The sequence below is a fragment of the Juglans microcarpa x Juglans regia genome, chromosome 4D (genome assembly GCF_004785595.1).
Source record: "Juglans microcarpa x Juglans regia isolate MS1-56 chromosome 4D, Jm3101_v1.0, whole genome shotgun sequence".
NCBI lineage: Eukaryota > Viridiplantae > Streptophyta > Magnoliopsida > Fagales > Juglandaceae > Juglans > Juglans microcarpa x Juglans regia.
In genome coordinates, this window is record NC_054600.1 from 23,577,555 (window position 1) to 23,597,514 (window position 19,960).

The 19,960-nt window shown below is 34.7% G+C and overlaps 2 protein-coding genes across 3 annotated transcripts; one reads left to right on the forward strand and one right to left on the reverse strand.

Moving 5' to 3' along the window:
- The first annotated feature begins 405 nt into the window (after window positions 1–405).
- On the forward strand, window positions 406–3,030 carry LOC121260418 (endoglucanase 17). The gene is made up of 8 exons (XM_041162279.1): window positions 406–771; window positions 888–1,094; window positions 1,240–1,440; window positions 1,530–1,622; window positions 1,711–1,872; window positions 1,957–2,068; window positions 2,161–2,324; window positions 2,411–3,030. The coding sequence occupies exons 1-8, from the start codon at window positions 514–516 to the stop codon at window positions 2,741–2,743; spliced, it is 1,530 nt and encodes a 509-aa protein (XP_041018213.1). The 5' UTR covers window positions 406–513; the 3' UTR covers window positions 2,744–3,030.
- Window positions 3,031–4,407: 1,377 nt separating this feature from the next.
- On the reverse strand, window positions 4,408–12,312 carry LOC121260419 (sucrose synthase 2). Of its 2 annotated transcripts, XM_041162280.1 has the most exons (15): window positions 11,935–12,312; window positions 11,464–11,596; window positions 10,672–10,820; window positions 10,351–10,543; window positions 9,828–9,946; window positions 9,495–9,711; window positions 9,226–9,321; window positions 8,953–9,126; window positions 8,297–8,413; window positions 8,030–8,196; window positions 6,651–6,875; window positions 5,667–5,988; window positions 5,341–5,585; window positions 5,123–5,261; window positions 4,408–4,615 (listed from the first exon to the last, which is right to left on the reverse strand). In XM_041162280.1, the coding sequence occupies exons 1-15, from the start codon at window positions 12,030–12,032 to the stop codon at window positions 4,577–4,579; spliced, it is 2,433 nt and encodes an 810-aa protein (XP_041018214.1). In that variant the 5' UTR covers window positions 12,033–12,312; the 3' UTR covers window positions 4,408–4,576. The 2 variants fall into 2 exon arrangements, with proteins under 2 accessions (XP_041018214.1, XP_041018215.1); XM_041162281.1 differs by lacking the exons at window positions 11,464–11,596; window positions 11,935–12,312 and adding an exon at window positions 10,945–10,961.
- Between the last annotated feature and the right edge of the window lie 7,648 nt (window positions 12,313–19,960).

Genomic DNA, 19,960 nt, shown 5'->3' on the forward strand with positions numbered 1-19,960 from the left:
CTACAGTACTGAAATAAACCAATAAAATCCCCAGGGGTACTCATTTTCAGACAAGTAAAACTGATTATTTAAGGATGGTGCTAGCGGCCGCCAGCGTTACCGCTGGGCGTACGTTAGTTATAAATTTTTTTTTTTGATATTTTTAATTATTAAAAAAATAAAATAATATTAGAGAGAAGTTAACGTAACAATACACACTTTGTACTCACTTCATAACTATTTTTAATTTTTAATTTTTTTATTTTAAATTTAAAAGATATATAATTTAAATATTATCACGTTATATGTACAAAATAATTATTCCCAACAATATCTTCTATCAATATTTATTCTTGAGCTAAACCCTGTTGGAGGATGTGGAGCTAATTATTGTTGTAGCGAAGCCGTAAGTCGTAGAGGCAGCTTTTGCTTTATAAATAGAGTGGCAGAGGAGGAGACTTCGTTTCACAGTGCGGCTTTGCAGGTAGGTTGTTCGTTGGTTGGTTGGTTGGTTGTTTGCCTTGGGCAGCCCAAATGGCTCTTTCCATTTTCTCGTTCACTGTTCTTCTCCTTCCTTGCTTCATTCTCTCTTTTGTGCTCTGCAATGCCTTTCCTGCCCACCATAACTTCCCTTTCCACCACCGCCACCCTCGCTTTGCCAGTCACAATTACAGAGATGCTCTCACCAAATCAATCCTCTTCTTTGAAGGCCAAAGGTCTGGGAAGCTCCCTTATAACCAGAGGATCACTTGGAGGAGGAACTCTGGGCTCTCAGATGGCTCAGCTATGCATGTAATTAACACCACCTTCTGTTTTATCTCTGAATACCTCTGTTTTTAAGCTTCTCTTCGTCACATTGTGGGAAATGTGGAAGTGGGTTTTGCTCATTTTTGTGTCTTGAAATGCAGGTTGATTTGGTTGGAGGGTACTACGATGCTGGGGACAATGTGAAGTTTGGGTTCCCTATGGCTTTCACCACCACTATGCTTTCATGGAGTGTTATTGAGTTTGGTGGGTTAATGAAAGGTGAGTTGCAGAATGCCAAAGAAGCCATTCGCTGGGCTACTGATTACCTTCTCAAAGCGACTGCACATCCAGACACCATTTATGTCCAGGTTTGTATTATCTGCTCCGCATCGTCACATTTCTGCTTCTTTTTGTCTTAGCAAATGGGCATTTTGGGTTTTGGGGATGCATTTGGGACATTTGATTCCGGCTAGATAAGAGGAGGCTGGGGTTGATATGTGGTGTGTTTGGCAGGTGGGTGACGCTAACAAGGACCACGCTTGTTGGGAGAGGCCTGAAGACATGGATACCCCGAGAAGTGTGTTCAAGATCGATAAAAACACCCCTGGTTCTGATGTGGCAGGTGAAACAGCTGCTGCTCTTGCAGCCGCTTCATTGGTTTTCAGAAGAAGTGACCCAGCATACTCCCGGCTTTTGGCCATAAGGGCAATAAGGGTAAGCCTCTAATTAGATAAAAAAAAAAATAATAATTAAAAAAAAAAAAGTTTCCCCAAGTTTATCATAACACTCGTTTCCCGGTCTAGGTGTTCGAGTTTGCTGATAAGTACAGAGGCTCTTACAGTAACGGGTTGAAGAACTTCGTGTGCCCCTTCTATTGCTCTTACTCTGGTTATCAGGTAAACTTTGTCATCCTTCAACCTTTAAATATTGTTTCCGTAAAGGTTGGTGAAATTAAGCTTTTTTGGCCATCTCAAAATATGCTAGGATGAGCTGTTGTGGGGTGCTGCATGGCTGCACAAGGCCACCAAGAATCCGGCCTACCTCAGCTACATTCAAGTTAATGGACAGACCCTTGGGGCTGCAGACTTCGATAATTTCTTTGGTTGGGATAACAAGCATGTTGGAGCGAGAATTCTTCTCTCTAAGGTCCCTGATCACTTGCTTTTTAACTCTAATTTTACAATTAATAAGCCATTGAAGTGTTCTATATTGAAACTTCTACATTTTCAGGCATTTCTAGTCCAAAAGGTTCAATCCCTACACGACTACAAGGGTCATGCAGATAATTTCATATGTTCTATCATTCCAGGGGCCCGTTTTTCATCAACCAAATACACCCCAGGTCTCTCTCTCTCTCTCTCTCTCTCCCCTCCAAAGAGTGGTCCTTTTTTTCTAACGGCTACTTTTGTTTTTTTGTGCTTGAAATCCAAGTAGGTGGACTTCTGTTCAAGATGAGTGATACCAATATGCAGTACGTGACCTCCACTTCATTCCTGCTCTTAGCCTATGCCAAGTACTTAACGTCTGCCCGCCGGTTCGTTGATTGTGGTGGAATCACTGTCACCCCAAAGAGGCTCCGGACCCTAGCCAAACAACAGGTACCCTTATCATATGCCATAAATGCCATTCCTCTCTTGTTTACTTGTTAGTTTACATTTTCCGTAACTTATAATTGCTTGTGCAGGTGGACTACCTACTCGGAGACAACCCATTGAAAATGTCCTACATGGTGGGGTATGGTCCAAGGTACCCACGAAGGATACACCACAGGGGCTCATCACTGCCATCGATTGCTTCACACCCAGCCAAGATCCAGTGCTCCTCAGGCTTCAACTTCATGAAATCGCAAACCCCCAACCCAAACATCCTGGTGGGTGCAGTTGTGGGTGGGCCCGACAAGAATGATAGGTTTCCAGATCAGCGATCCGACTACGAGCAGTCGGAGCCATCAACTTACATTAACGCACCCCTTGTAGGCACACTGGCTTATCTTGCTCATTCATTTGGCCAGCTCTAGAGATCCTTACTAACTCTAGCTTCCTAGGTGTCTGTTTTAATTGCTACTTCTATTACTACAAGTAGTTGCAAGTCTCTGTATTCCTCTGGTGGTGCACATGGTAAACTGGTTATAGTCTCAAGACTGCTCGAGCCCCAAACCTTTGAAAGCACAACGGTCAAGGGGTGGATATTATTTAATACAGTACTGTTATTGGCAGTTTTCTTCCATCGTGCCAGCAACGGCATTTACGTGTGTAAACTCTGGACTTTAAAATCAAAATAGCATTGTTCAATGCGTTGCTTTTTAAGGATGTTAGTCCATTTTGGGGACTCGTAATCTGTCCTCTTGTGTTTAACTTCCTGCTAATTTCTAACCCCTCCTTACTTTCTAATAAAATTTTCTTCATTTCAAACCATGAAAATGAGTCGTGCCCCACCTCCTGGATTGCCCACGCCTCCTGTTCCAAGAACTAAGTTATGATGTTGTCATTCGATCTACCAAATCAATCGCAGCAGCTGTTTGTAATTAGAATCATGGCTAGACACAACACGTACTACTGCCCCTGTATTCGATTGAAGGAGAAGCCGAAGCAACTTTTCTATTTCTTTCAAAGGAAAAAATTTAGAACGATAAAATATAATCTGATGATTCCTAATTGGTGGAGTGATTACTCAAATCTGTCATGCTTGTATCTAAAACACATCGATAGACTGATCAAGCGGCTTAAGTGGGCAATTTGTATTGGATTTATTATGGTGCTCCACTTTTGTATCCAGTTGTCTTTTGGCAGTCAGTAAGATAATCTCTACATGAAATAAATAAAGCATCAGCTACATTTCATAGTTGCTTCCACAGAAGAAAAAGTAGGACGGGAGGGGAAAGAGAGGGATGATCAAGTTGATTCCACAGAAGATAAAAAATGTTTGTATAGGCCAGGGTATCTTATTTGGATGGCCTGCTCTAGAAACTAACGAAATGTAGCTAGAAGTTAAGCTCAACTTTTATTTATTTATTTTTTGTTGGGCTAGCTAGAAGAAGTATGTATAACTGAAAGTGATTGTTGTTTATAAGGGATTGTCAGCGAATATACAAGGGTTGGGGGGTTCGAGTTTTTGACCATTGGAAGTAAGGAAAAGGAGGGGAGGGGAGGGGAGGATCGGATCGAGCAAAAAGATTTTGTAGAGCATGTGATATCGTGGGAGGATGTGGGTCCCGTGGTCAAAAAAGCTGGTTTTAGCAGTCCTGTCAGGGGTGGCAGAGATGTCAGGACTGAGACTTTCTGACAAAAAGAAAAAGAGGCAACCCCAGTATGTATACACACAGTGTGGTCTGAAACCCTAGGGGAAGAGGTATCGGAGCCTGAGGAACCGAAAGACATTCCTCCAGTCTTGTCTTGAACACTTGAAAGCGTGGCTTTTCTGATAACTCCTGATGTATAAATACACTCATATTCAAGTCAACTTATTTCAAGTCCAACACATGCATATTATGTTATAGACATACAAAACCATTTATGAAGGTACATTTCCTGTTTTGTTTTCACAATGTTCAGTATCAATTAAAATGAGGTCTTTTGGCAGGCAGCATTGTTAGGAACAACGGGAGAGTGCACAAAAAGGACCTTGCTGGCAAATCAATTCAACACACGACAGCTACAATACTGGATTTCACTCCCAACGTTCAAAGAAATGCCAAGTTTCACATAGAAAAACGCTTCAGAGTTTAATACATGTGCTGTTACACATGCACCCAAACAGGTTGATGAATTTACAAATTATTCAACACACGAAGAGAACTTTATTCAATGCGTACGTGTAACGTTACGACTTCATGAACAGCTTGACTCGTTCTTTAGCGTGGGTCATCGCTCACCCTAGGGACAGATTTTGCCTGAAACAAGTTAAACCATGGAAAAAGTTACTTGCATATCAAGCATATTTAGCACTATATATATAATACAAATAAAAGCTGTTGAACCATAAAACCTGATGTTCATGCTTTATACCACTTCATGAACATTCATGGAGTAATAGTTATAATTCGAAATGTAAGTGAAGTGAGTTGTTCGTGAACAAATCAAGCTTGACTGATAGATTTTTATTAACGAAGAGTATAATCTAACAAGAGAATAGTAAATTAATAACCAATCAAAAAGGAAAATAATTAATTAATCAAATAGCGCAAGAAATGCTCCAACTTGTTCGAAAAAAAATAAGATTGAGTAACTTGGTGATGAACACAAGCTCTGCAGCCTCTGGTCTTGTACTATACAAAATTAAACAAACTGTATTTAAATATTCAATATTCAACTGGATTACAGCCCTAATACTTATATGCCCATGCCTTTCACAGAATTTCTAGGCGTTAACAACTTAGAGCAAGTCTTAGAGTACTCACCAAACCACGGAACTTGAGAATGTAGAACATCTCGAGGTATCGTCGATTCTCACGCCGCTCTAGTTTTGAAACATGCTTCCAGAAACTATAAACTCCAGCTAATGTCATTAGCCTTTCGGAATAAATGTCCCACGTATACCTATAAAATTATAATTTGCTCTGTAAGCCTCATTTATTACATCCCCAAGGAAGTATCAATTTCAGCAAGAAACACAAACCTTTCATAAATTCTTTGAAGTCCCCCATCAGAAATTTTATGCCAGTGACTTGGATCCTCCTTGGATCGCTGAAAGAAATCCGCCATAAGAGCTGCAGCTTGGTCAGGATGATATGGATCAATATTAAACCCTGATACACCATGCTCAATAATCTCAGCAGGACCACCATGGCAAGTGGCAAATGTTGGAAGGCCACAAGTCATTGCCTCTACAACTGTAAGTCCAAATGCTTCATAAAAAGCAGGCTGCAAATTAGAGAAATGCGCACTTTAGCATAAAGCCACGAGAATTGTAATTCAATAGAGAAGACCACAAGGACTTTATACCTGAACAAAAGCACCTTTTGTGTCTGCTATGTAGCGATATAGCTCACCATTGCGTGCTCGATTCATTTGGGCTGATATCCATCGACATTGACCTTCTAAGTTATATTTCTTTATAAGAGCATGCATCTTCTCAATTTCTGCAATTTCTTCTCTGTCTTTGGACTTATTTGAGTCATGGTAGCCACCAACCACAACAAGATTTACCAGTTCCCTCAGTTTGGTGCTCTTACCATACAGTTCAACCAACCCGGTAACATTTTTCACACGGTCCAGCCTTGCCATGGTAAAAATTATGGGCTTCGATCGATCATTCAACAAACCACTGCACGATTCACAGAAAAATTAGTGTTTATGGTCTAATATCCACCATAACCTGTGTCAAGAAGCTCTATAAATAGAACTATGTAAATGGTATAAGTTTTAGCTAAGTTGTATACCACCTACCATTACCCATGCTACAAGTTTTATTAACAGATCTCTACAGTTAACAATTTATGACCTGAAAGAATGCAATGTCTACAATCTGTATTGAGTCAAATTTTCTATCACCGCTATGAATATAGGCTTCACAAAGAACCTTAAGATTTATCTTTTACCCTTGGTTGAGCATTTTCTTTCCTAGTTTAAAAAGAATATTTGAGTAAGGGGTAGAACTTTTGACAAGCTGCTTCATACACATTTGCTGATTTAGTTAACCATAACTCACAGCTGATGGACCTGATCTCAAAATTTAGAAGTCCAAATGATGTAGATTATAAAAAGAAAATGGAAATATACTGTGCCTCCTGCGTTCAATGTGGAAAAACCAATTATCTTGCCATGTTCCTTCTGGATCCCTCAACTGGGATTGATGCTCTACATCTAGGTCCGAGAAACAGAATTCTTGTGAATCATTTGTCAGATGAATTTACTTCTTTCATAAAGATTTTTCCTTTTATAATATTATTGTAAAAGGAAAAGAGGCGTAGAATGAAGAAGACTCACATGTGCTCGTCATTCTGCTCAGGATCATACAACAATTCTTCAATGGAACCATGTAGTGCTGTAAGTCTTTTTTCCTTGTCAGAATATGGGAAATAGATACCCATATCTGCCCCAGGAGAGACAATATTGAACTTTGGATCAAAAACATTAATGCCATGAACAACTCTGTACAGCCCTGGAAGAGTGAAAGCTGTGTGGCTCTCGTACTGGCCAACGGTATTTTTCCTGAAATAAAAGAATACAAATGAAACACCTGATCTAACAAGCACCATTAAGGGTCAGACCATAAAAAACACTAAGTATCAAGGAAGAATCACTAAGTTCCATAATCAATTTTTCAACTTACAAATGCAGTGCTAATGCTTGAATCAGCCTTGTTATAAAAGTGAAGTCGGGAAAATTTAATTACCATGATTGATACCCGACTAAAATAAACATAATTCCAACAAAACAAAAGGAATAGACACAACAAATTATATTAAATCAATACCATTGAGCTTTTATATCAACAAATAGATTAAGAAATCTTTTTCCTAGGTGGAAGAACACCCTGAATACCAATATAAACAGTATCTTCATACAAAAATTTTAAGATACATGCAAGTTGACCAAACCCTGGAAAGTGTCAATTTTTTTGAGCATTTTGAATAAATTATAAACTGAATGGACTTCAGGCCGCGCCTTTTTCTGCCAAATGAATCCATCTGTTTGCTGTACATCTTAACCAAATGAACATTGGAATTGGGCAAGGAAGAAGCAAGATATGTCATGGTGTAGAGTTGGATCCCATCGCTATCTTAAAAAAATTAAGTTTCCTACAACATGACCCCCACCTTTTCCTGTCCCCTCCCCCTCTATCTTCTATGGTGTATTTGAACATGCTGGTTACACCATTGTTCTGAGTCTTTTGGGTCGTTAAACACAAAATTTCCGAATCTCAAGAACTAACTAGCCTTAGGCGCTGTTGAAGAGGACATATAGTCCTTAATGTGGTCTTCATACAAGGCATTCATTGCATAAAGCAGTAATATGCAACTATGATGCACTCATTGTATAATTATCAATTGATAGTGTTTTAAGAGATCGCCAGTCTTTCCAAACTATGTCAAATTATTAAGCAGGGATAACAATATCAGAATTCTTTTAAACGCTTGGTATGATTAAGTGTGGCCATATATAAAACAAGTGGGTGGCCACGCATAAGCATATTTCGTTTGTACAGTACATTTATAAGTTGCATTGTAATACTGCAACTTACTTATTATAAACATAGTTACCCACGAGCATTAATAAGCACAAAATAAATTTAGTTTTTTTCTGAATAAAAAATGTTCAATGCAAAAGCCAGCAGAACCTACACTATAAGGAAAAAGACTTACGTTCCTGCAATCTCCTGGTATGTACTGGTGATGATAAAATCAGCATTGTTCATGGCTATAAGATCGGCAGTGAACTGACATGAGAAATGGTACTTATCCTCGAAGTTTTTCCAATAAATATCAGAATCTGGATATTTTGTTTTCTCCAGCGCATGCGCAATTGTGCACTACAGATACCAAAGCTTTTTACCATAAGATTTCCCTCTCAGCAGATAATAGCATGAACGTCTCATTTGCATTGTCATAATACAAGAAATCATTTCTAACCTGTGTGACTCCCATTTTATAAGCTAGTAAAGATGCAACAAGGTTTCCATCACTGTAGTTTCCTATAATAAAATCTGGTATGACCTGTAGCTCAGCAACAAGTTCACTTGCTGCATCCTGATCAAACACAACCAGAAATGATAATAATATTAGCAAAAATGTTTTTAATTTCTGTAAGCCTGGATACAATGACTCCCAAGTGGCAGGGTGCTATTGAATAATAAAGAACGTGGCGATGTGGGCGGTAAATGGTACATTAATAAAGCTTATCAATAAAACTTAATGAAGTAACAATGGTCAAGCTTTAATGGTAAGGTTAATCAGATTCTCTTAAGAGAAGTCAATTTTTTGTAAATAATTAAATGATTTGCATGCAAAGCTGATTGAGCAAGCCAGATGTAATTTTATCCAGTCTTTCATTTCCCCCCTAACAACCCACCCCCAAAAAAAAAGAATAATGCTTTTATTTAAAGAAGCTAATTCTGTGATGTTTATAAACACCATTTCTTTTTCTCTCACAGGGAGTTTGGACTTAAATGTATACGATCACAAAATGAATCTAAAATATACGTTCCAACCACAGCTGTTAAGCATAGATTTAAAACAAGAAAACTCCATAAGAAGAGTAATTCACTTTACAGGTAAAATACTTTTACCTCTGCAAAGGTCTCCAGGTAGGGCCACACATCAAATCTTGAGATCCATTTACGAAGAACTCCTTTCTCTGACCTAAAAGGAACTCGCAAAATATGTGCATGTTCAGTTCCACTGACTCTTTCCAGCCGCTGATTGCATGTTGTTCCTTTTGAATCAGGTATTAACCTCGTCACCTTGGATAACCAGTAGAAGAAGTACAATGTTAAAAAGAACATTAGGAAAGGTTATCTAAACAATGTATACCGATCAAAGCTAAGCACAAAAACACTTACAATAAGAATCCTAGGAGTGATATCCAGGCCCTGCTTACGTATTCTAAGAAGCATTTCTTTCTCCAGTGCACGAACTTGGTCCAGTATGTACACAACCTTTACATTGAAAAAAAACATGGACAGAATTTAACCAGAGTTTTACGCCAATCTATGAAACGGGAAGGAAAAAAATTAAACAAATGAGCTAGACAAAAGATGAAAAAAAAGCAGGGGCATGTATATTTTGCAGCTCAATTTTAATGATTTATTTCGAAAAAGAAAATGAATACCTGGCCACCAGTGTCCGGTAAACCGAGAACATTTGCTTGCCCAAAGTAACCATGTGGAGATAAAATGACAACGTTAAACACCATGGGTATTCTCCCAAGGAATGTCTCTAATGTAGATGGGTCAGGGGCCTGAAGGATGTCCAAGAGAAGATGCATCATCTCCAATACTCGTTCTGCTTTATCACCCCAACCTCTTTCAAAACCCATCCCTTGTAATCTGCATGCAAGTGTAAAAGTGAAAACATCATGGAATTGAGACTTGACATGTTACCAATCAGAAAAAAATTACCAACAAAAAACATTGTTTTAGAGTTGACATCATGTAAAACGTACGCATATTCAAAATCAGAATAGGGAGTATCAGACGGAAGCTTAGAAATATATTCCTCAGCTTTGGCCAATGCAGACTGAAGTCGTGATATGCTCTGTATCCGATCATTTAACATCAACGCCTGCACATGCACATAACCCTTATAATCCTCAATCAAAACGTATAGCTCTTCAAATTCCCCATATGAAGAAAGATTTTAAATATTTTTTTCAAGATATTCCACTCTTAACATCAACCCCTGCACATAATCCTCAATCAAATCGTATAGCTCTTCAAATTTCCCATACCAAGAAAGATTTTGAATATTTTTTTCAAGATATTCCCACTCCAGAGCATAATAATACCAAATACGATTATACCTACAGTACGCAAAAAAAGGATATTACACCACGACACCTTAAGAAAAACAACTAAAAGTAAATTTGAAGTTTTGATCATTTCCAAGTAAAAATTATGGTATAGCACAGTGAAATTAATGGAAAATAAAATCAACATTGGAGCAGGCCCCTTGCTTAGCACACTTACACTTCCTTTATATTTGTATGCTCGGAGGAAATCAAGTAATGGCTCCAACGACTCTTTGTTACGAAACATAATTGAAGAAAGGTGACGGTTGAGGAACTGAACACCATTGCCAATGGATGAAGACCGGCTGGGGCGAGGAAAATTTGCATTGAACGGCTCAAAGTCGAGCTCTAGTACAAACTTGTCACTGGGCCTAACCCAGAACAAATACAGAAAACAAAACATTATAAAGAAATACTCGTTGTGTTATTAGCTAAGAGATACATAATCTAATATATTATTTTTTATATAATAAATTTTCAGTGTAAAGAAATTGCTTACTGGTCTACAAGATCTTCTTTGAAGTGAAGATATTCAGACACGCTCAGTTGCTCCACACTGAGTTCATGGACGTTAACACGAACATATTCCCAAACACCAGGTCTTGGGCGAATTGCTATGGCCACAAATGGAGGCAGAACTATGGCTTCCTGTCACCAAAATAAACCTCCTTTTTTTATATAAAGTGAAAAAGATTAGCGGTCTCATATAACTTGATGATATGACAAATACTCTTAAGAACAAAATTCACAAAAATAAGGACAGCATTTTTACTTTTTAACAGCTTCCAAGAGATCATTCCCCGCTAAAGTTTCGTCTAGGCTCACCATAATTTCAGCATCGGGTTGGCCTTGGTACTCTAAAAAATTGCTTCTCTTTCTTAACATTACCAAACCCCCAAAGAAAAAAAATTAATTTACAAAGAAGTTTTTAGCCAGTATATTAATAGAGAACATGACGATGCGTTGAAACTATTCAAAAGTAAAACAAGTTTTTCTAACAATAAAAGCATGTACTTAAAAACAGCTGATCGGCTAAGGTAACCACCTGAAACATGATTATTTATCAATCAGAATATGACTTCCCAAAGTGAATAAAAAAATATCACCAAAAACTTCAATAATTTTTCCATTTGTTTTCCTACAGATTCACTGCAGACTAGAGCTAAGATTAACACATCGGCTTCCCATAAGAGGTAAGAGAAACTGGAAAATAAAAAAAAAAAAAAAACTGGATTTGAGTGACAAAAACTGGTTCTTTGTAAACAGACAGGGCTCAGAAGAGAAAATTCACCTGTGCAGATTTGAGGATCTCACTAAAAGGACCATCCCGGAGGTGTAGCCTGGATTCATCGTCACCGATGCAATTGTCAAGCTCATCTATCAGGGTATGCGGTTGCAGAATCCCTTTACCCTGAGCCACGTACCTTCAAACCCAACAACCAACCAATACTGATTCAATCAAATCCTCAAAACTCACAAACAAACGACAGGGTCTGACAGAAAAATGCAAAAAACTGTCACTATCCAACATGATCTAACCCTTTGTTAGGCTGACGAGAAAGGTGGAAAAAAGAAAATGCAAGCACCGAAAACAAAAGAAAGAAAGAAAAGAAACGAGAACTCGTGAACGCATTGATCAGAAGCATCGTGATCTCATCCTTCATTAAAGAACATAAAAAGGCAAAAAAAAAAAAAAGAGAGAGTATATTTTCCCACATTTTTTAGAAACAAAACAGAGTATGCAGAGAGAAGTAGAACGAACCTGGAGAGAAGGGAAACGAGTTCGTTACGGTGAGCAGAGAGAGTGTCCTCCACCCTCTCCCTCATGCTTGGGATTCGAGTTAACTTAGGGTTAGACATAATGAAATCTCAAAGCGAAGACCTGCCTTTGTTGTGTGAGTTTCAGAGATCAAACCAGAAAAGGAGAGCGGAGGCCAAGTTGAAAGGCGTATGGATACTTTGATGGGATTGGATGAGATGCTATTTATGAGGAGAAGAAAGGAGAAGGCGTGTTCGAAATTGTGGGAGACATGACGTTTTGTAGAGGCAAATTCAAGGCGATGGTCTGAGACCGTGATGTCAAAAACCAGGGGGCCGGAGAGTTTGCTGTTTTCGGTTTTGGTTTTTGGGCAGCGTTCTCTGGTTTTCTCAGTGGTCATTATTGTAAACTATGCTACTGCCCTACAATCGTGACAAGTGTATGGGATTATAATTTTAAACGGTTATCGTTGGCATGATCAAGCATGTTCATTGTTCTGGGACGTGTCGTTTTCTCCCCTTTCCTTCTCTCTTTTCTCTTTTCTTTTTGGTTTTTTTTCCTCTGAGGATAATATGTCAATGATAAAGCAACACGTGTGATTATTATGTGAATTGGATTGAAACCTCTTTAGGTTGAATGGGTCTACTTTTCCTATTCCTACAGCAAATCAAGTTCTACTTGCTCACATGATAATAATAGAAATAATAATTGTATTTGTAAGTGATCATAACCCACTCATGATATAATTTGATACAAAAATTTTATATTTTTATAGAATTATTTTATTTAATATTTTTATCTTTAATAAATATGTGATACAGAATTGTTGAATATAATTTTTCATATCCGTATAGTTAATGGTAGAGACGACTTGTTTGCACAAATAAAATTTTTAAAATTTATCATAATTTTATTTTTAAATATCATTCAAACATAAATTATTTTTTAATTTCAAATTTTTCACATTTTTATTTCATCGTTATCCAATCACTATTAAAACACAAAAATCAATTATTAGTTAATTATATTACCATCAAATAATTTTAGTTAGATAAATAAAATACATATCTGAACTTATAAAAGTTAAATTGCCAATTCTTATATTTAAAATATAGCAATGCTATTCTTTAACTTAAATCTCATCATCTTTGGTTATATAATTTTTAATCACACTTGTTATATAAAACATGCTAAGTATTTGTCATTTAAGTGATCGATCCACATGTAAAAATATTTGAGTTATTTTTATAAACCCTGCAACAAAATTCAAAACATGCAACCTTTTCAGAGTTTCAAGAATGCAAGTCAATGATGAGGAATAAAATAATAAAATACTCAAAATTCTGAAGTAAGAAAAAGATTTATAATGAATACAAAAGATATCTGTTTTCATCTTTAAAAAAAAAAACAAAAAACAAAAAACAATGCCACCCAAAATTCCACACTTGGCCAATCATGATTGGAGGCTCAAATAATGTTAAATAAGAATTTAATCAGTAATATTAGATATAGATATAATAGTATAAATTTTGTTCACTTATTAAAAAAAATTAATTTTTTATATGGATCTTATATTTATTTATTTTTTTAAAATGAGTACACGATATTTATACACTCTATAACTACAAATATTATTTATAAAAAAATTTAAACTATCGTATATAACCTATTTCTACTACTGTTTATTTATTTGACTATTAAAAAAATAGAAATACTATTTTGTCCACCTATTGTGATCATTCTATTTGATCGCTTGATAAAAAAAAAAAAAAAATTTATTTAGTGATTAAGAAAGTAATTTTAAATATATTAATATTTTTTTAATTTTTAAAAATATTAAAATATATTAAAAAAATATGTAAAAAAAAAAAAATTATACGCCCAGCGTTATGGCGGCAGAGTAATCGCACCCCTTAAAAAAAAGTGTGAAAATCCAAGTAGACCGTCGCCAACATGTATGGATACTGGAACCTTGTCCCACAATCACATATCTCTAGAAGAGAATCTATCTTCTTCTGACGACATGCAGCATGGTGCTGCCTTTGGTTTCCTTTATATATGGGCTTGACATTGGTATTATAAAAGAGTCATGTTGTTTACGATCGATATTGCATTATTTGTCTGAAGATCGCTCGACAATAGTTTCCTGATCGATGGGTCAATAAACATAATTTCTAAAAAAAAACTTTCTTATATAAAAACTAAGATTTTATTTGAATGTTGAGATAAATCTCATCTCATTTCATCTTAAAATCTTAATACAACTCAAATATAAATATTTTTTTAATTTTAAATTTTTAAATTTTTCATCAAATCATTATCTAATCATACAATTTTTCTAAATTTTTAAACAAAACACAAAAAATAATTTAGCTTATTCAAGTCTCAAAATAAAAATTATATTATAATAATATTATAATTTTATAATATTTTTATTTAATTTTCTCTCTATTTTTCTAAAATTTTATAAAATATTTTAATTCAAATTATTTTACTATTATTTAAAAATTATTTTATTATTATTTACAGATTTTTTATCTTTTCATCTTATCTCAACATTGAAACGAGGAATAAACCCATTTAATGAGAGAAACGTATATATCCTCGTTAAAAGGATGAAGATCCAACAGTTATTGAGTTCAAGCCTAAGTTATTTTATGAATTTAGATATATGTTCTTAAGTACCCAAATATAGTAAACAAATGAAAAGATCAACATATAGCAACGATGGTTTCGGCTTACTGCCTCGGCCCATGGTTGTTTCAACTTGGAAGATATGGTTTCTGTACTACCCATGAATCAAATCCGGATAATATCTTCTTCTTCTTAGATCTTTTGTTCAGACCAAAATTCTGGAGTCTGGACTCTGGACAGCGATTTCACGCCTCTGTCTGCGCTAGATTTAAAAATTAATTAATATGGGTCCACCACTAAATATTACCGTCAAACGCCTACTGATTTCTGAAGCGATCATTGGCGTTTCCTCCATGATAATATAAAGAGTTAATTTATTCATCATTTATTTTTTTATCATTTTTTTATTATCTTATAATATAATATTTAAATTTATAAATAAAATATAATAAATAATTTATAATTATTTAATATAACATCATAACATAAAATAAAAATAAAAATTAAGATAATAACAAGCATTACTCTAATATAAATTAGATTAATGATAGTTTATCTAGTCTCTGGCCTTCTTCTGTAGTCCTAAGGTGTAAGGATTAACATAGATCTTAATTAATACATATATATATATATATATATATGTTTAATAATTATTTCAGAAATCATTGAAATTCCAACCTTAGCTATTATTTTGCCCAATTACAAGAGAGACAAAAAACTTTCATTACTTTAGCCTTAGGGCCGGCCAGAAATATCATTCTCCGGATTAGGACAAAAAAAAAAAAAAAGATAGCAACACATTCATTGAACAGAATTAGGATAATAATTTCTTCTTGTATATATTTGTTGTCTTCAAATTCGGTAAAAATTAAATGTTTGTATGTATTATTTGGGCTAATAATTTATCAGACCATCCATGATTAAAAATTCAATATTAACATTATTGATGTGACAGATCACATGCATTAATCATAAAAAAAGATTAGAATTCAAAAATGAAATTATTATAAGGTTCAAATTAAACATGATCAATATTGAGTAAGGTGATAAAGACATGCACGTTCAATCTTGAGGCAGGTGCTTAAGGGTCGTCTAGTAAAAAGCATATACGGCCATCATCTTCCAGAAAAGCACGACCTTTAGATTGTTGTGCAAGGGAATAAATATCAATCAAATACGCTAGCTAAAGAAGAATCCAATACATTTCTAGCTAAGACTTTATAAGAGAGCTAGGGAATTAATTCAGAATCAGTAATTTTCTCACTTTTTAATATTCGTGTCAAAGTTTTTAAGTTGGAATACTCAAGATGTTCTTGAACATGTCAAGTTCGAGACCCAACACAACTTTCCATCCAATGTATATAAGTGATGAAAAATACATGAGGTATATATGTTATTCATCATGCATGCATGTAGGTTGTGTTTTGAATAAAAGAATTTAAATGCGAATTTTTATTTTATTAATTATTTGGATGGATTTCAAAATTAACGAATGAATTTAAAATCTAAAATTTAATAATGATTTGAAATTTCATTTTTTGTAAATATAATTTATGATTAAAATTCTGTTTGAATTTATTCCAAATCCAAATCCAAATCCAAATCTAGTATTAAGTTTATTTTTTTTATATATATATATATATAAATGAGAATTTAGATTTTCTGATCAACTTGATTATTAAAAGCATTAATTTAGATCACATTTTAATTAAAGCTGCCGCAATTAATATTTATCAAATATTTCTCTGATCAGAAAATATATATGTATTATATATAGCGTAAGCAACTGAAACGGCCAATTCTCTTTTGGTCGACGTTAATGATATATGCTTGGGGACCGAACCTAGTAAAAAGTTGAGATATTTTATATTGATATGCAGGAATCTCTCCGATCGAATAACTGAAGTGGATGACATGACCAAACTAAGAAGAATCTGCAAACTCAATTTGAACAGTCTCCTCGTACTGCACGCAATTTGACTTGGAATAAGAATTACCACCACTCTTTTTTTTTTTTTTTTTCTTTTTGAGTGACCTAGCTAGCTAGAGTTCTACGTACGTACGTACTCATGATATATAGATTATGAAAAATATTTGTTGCAACCGGCTGATGTAAACGCCGCGCAATCGGCACACTTTTTGATAAAAAAAAGTAGATTTTTTGTCTACCCACTCTCACCAGCTTCACTCGCAACCCGGGTACATGGCCCTCTCCTCAACCATTTTCACTCTCACCAGCACACATTTTGTTTCTCTTTAGTTGTTAATCCTGGTTTGTTTTTGATCGGTTTGTGTTTGTCCCCAAGTAATAAGTAGGAAATACAAATATGTGTATATTTTAAAAGTTTTGTTTTATGGTTTTGAATGATTGTCTTCGTGCTTGCCCTTGTATTTTAGTTTCAATGGATATTTGAAAAATTTTGAGTGTTCACTGAAATTAATTTGTTGTTTCGAGGAAGGGATTTGTTCTGGTTCCCTTTTTTTTCTTTTTCTCAGAATTTGTATTCTTTTGGGATTTCCTTTTACTGGTTTTCAGTGCTCTCTCCTTCTCTCCCTCCCTCTATTGTGTTTTATAAATCCACTTTGATTTGTCCCCACAACACTGTCTTGAGTAGTCACAGCTTCTACCGAGACTAAAAACTAATCAATGATAAAGTTTTCATATCGTCTGGTTGGAGTCATCTAGGTTTTGGGAGTTGCTTCCGTGAAAGAAAATAAAAGAAGCTTAAGATAGAAGGAGAAACAAGGTGCGATGGAGTAGAGTGGAAACGAAGTTTGTTGGTTTTTTTTTTTCATATAAATCGTCTGACGTGGTATAAAAGTAAATTGATGATTACACCGCGATTTCTCACCGTGGTTGTACGTAGAAGAGAAAGGTTCAGCATTTTATAAAGAGCATATTTTCACCATATATTTCAAAACAATACTGTAAGATAAAAGTATTTTTATAAAGTATTTTATAAAATTATTTCTCATTGAATATATTATTATAAAATGTGTTGTAAAAAATATTATGTATAAATTATTATTATTATTTTTTTATATAAAGCGATTCTAGATAAGACGAGATACCGAATTAAACTAGTACTTGCAATAAATAAATTACTGATACAAACTTGTTGTAACAGGATGAGAATACCACGTTATCTTCATGTTGTAAGAGTATTCATGAGCTTAATTTCAACGTTATATATTGCTGTTACTAGTGGCGAAACCAGTAATTGTGTTAAGGGAGAACCAATTTTTCTATTTTATAATACATTTATATAAAGCGTAATGTTAAATATAGTCTTAAAGTGTGCAAGCTCTACGCATTCATTTTGAAAAAAAAAAACGAGGTCTACCATTAAAAAATGATTTTTTTTTTACGTAGGTTCTATATTTACCTACTTTTTTCAAAGGGAGTGAGCGGAGCTTGCACATCATGATTCTAGTATTACAAACATCATTTTTTTTTTTTATAAATTAAAAAGAGAATGAAAAATCATAAAATTATAAAAATATAACTAGAAACTATTTTTCATATAGATCATCCACCTTAAATAGTTTCTCTTGTATTTTATTTTTAGATTCCATATAAAGCTAGAAATCCAATATTGTATAAGAAAAAACTTTAGGATCCATATTAATAAGTTTATTATTTCTCCTAAACTTAATTTTAATTTTAATTTTGGAGAAGTTACACCCTTGAAAATAGATAATATATAGAAATAAAAAAAATGGAGAAAAACATTTCTATATATTGAAATATTAAAAAAATTTAGAGAGCATATAAAAATTATAAATTTTTTTGGGGAACCATTTTCTATATTTATAGAATTATGTATAAAATCTATGAGGGTATTTTATGATTTCAAAAAGTTTTGGGGGGCCATGACCCTCCCTTAGTACAACGTGGGTCCTCCGCTGGCGCTGATATGATCTAATCTTATACACATGACTTTTAAATCTAATAAAATGCATGAATACATGATGATCATATTCACCAGGACTCAAATCTTAAGCACATGCAGTGGAGCTAGGTGAGGGGAACATCATGGAATTAATCAGTGCAAGCTGTCTCTCTTTATATATATTCAACTTGACCATTAATTAAAAAATAAATGACAGGTGAGTGCTTGTGTGACATTCATATTTTTCGGGGTTGGAAAATCTATCAAAGGTAGCTCCCCTTTTTTGTTTTAAATGGTGAATTTTAGCAGTTGGATTAATTTGTATGGATATCGATATGATCCAAAATGTCGCGGAACTGATCTTTATCCATTTGCATGAACGATCTTTTTCAGCTGATCACTGGCCGGCTTGGATAAAGCTCCATATAGTACTGCCAAGGCAAAAAAGCTACAAACAAAAAAGAAAGAAAAAATGGATCTTTTCGGAACATTCCTCGATCAATTATTGTAGCCATCCCTCATCAGCTGCTTATGTCCACCTCCCATCTGGCAGCCTCATATTGCGGATCATACATATATCATGTTAATTATTAAAAAAAAAAAAAAAAAAAAAAATCTATTTATCATCTTCTATATCCTATATTAACAAGTGATATGTTATTTTTATCATTCTATATATTTAAATAAAACTAATTAAAAATAACAGATCATATATGATGATAAGAAGCATTTGCGTTCATCTCGATCCGTTTGGTTTGGTAAGGAAAAGACAGCTGATCACTAAAGTAGTAGATCATGATAGACTAATTTACACAAACTAAGAAATTAATTATTTAGAGTTGTCTGCACACCTCGGTCGTCGCCAGCACTACTTTAATTACTTTTTAGATATGGATAAGAAAGTTACGTTTTGCAACGCCACGCACAGTGCCACCGAAAGCAAATTTATTCCTTTTTCTATGACAATTAATATGGAATATAGCAATATGGATAGCCATGTTGCATCATGTACAGATGATGCAAAAAGTTTAAAGAAAATTAATATCATGACTATAAAAAGCTAAGAGTCCATGGCCTTTGTGCAGCATGTACAGTAGTTACTTGTTAACAGTAAATATTCCTTAAGTTCTTAGTGAAGAGAGAGTAGTGGTACGTACGTAGTACTTGGGTTGAGAATATGGCAACTTCGACTGAGCTTGAGGCAATTGGAAATGAAGCGTTTGCGTTGTTGGATGAGTGCTTGGGGCGTAACAAAAGGCCGCCCCTCACAACCATCATCAGCATCGTCCAGTGCTGCATCCATCTGCTACTACAATTAATCATACCAAAGCGGCCATTGATTGCTATCAAGCAGCCCAAATGTTTGATGCTGTTTTGATTGTTGACTATCGCAACAAGAAACCCCCATCACCTTTTCGTAAGTAATTTATTAATTAATTAGGCTATACATAGTTATGGTTGAAAGTCCCTCACGTGTTGGTTTGTATCCTTGAAGAATGAAT

Excerpts from the sequence above, each read along its gene's own strand:
- LOC121260418 (XM_041162279.1), top strand. The coding sequence starts at position 514 with ATGGCTCTTTCCATTTTCTCGTTCACTGTTCTTCTCCTTCCTTGCTTC. Across the intron at positions 1,873-1,956 it reads CGAGAATTCTTCTCTCTAAG|GCATTTCTAGTCCAAAAGGT; the intron begins GTCCCTGATCAC and ends CTACATTTTCAG. Across the intron at positions 2,069-2,160 it reads ATCAACCAAATACACCCCAG|GTGGACTTCTGTTCAAGATG; the intron begins GTCTCTCTCTCT and ends AAATCCAAGTAG.
- LOC121260419 (XM_041162280.1), bottom strand. The coding sequence starts at position 12,032 with ATGTCTAACCCTAAGTTAACTCGAATCCCAAGCATGAGGGAGAGGGTG. Across the intron at positions 9,127-9,225 it reads TCACTCCTAGGATTCTTATT|GTGACGAGGTTAATACCTGA; the intron begins GTAAGTGTTTTT and ends TGGTTATCCAAG. Across the intron at positions 8,197-8,296 it reads ATAAAATGGGAGTCACACAG|TGCACAATTGCGCATGCGCT; the intron begins GTTAGAAATGAT and ends TGGTATCTGTAG.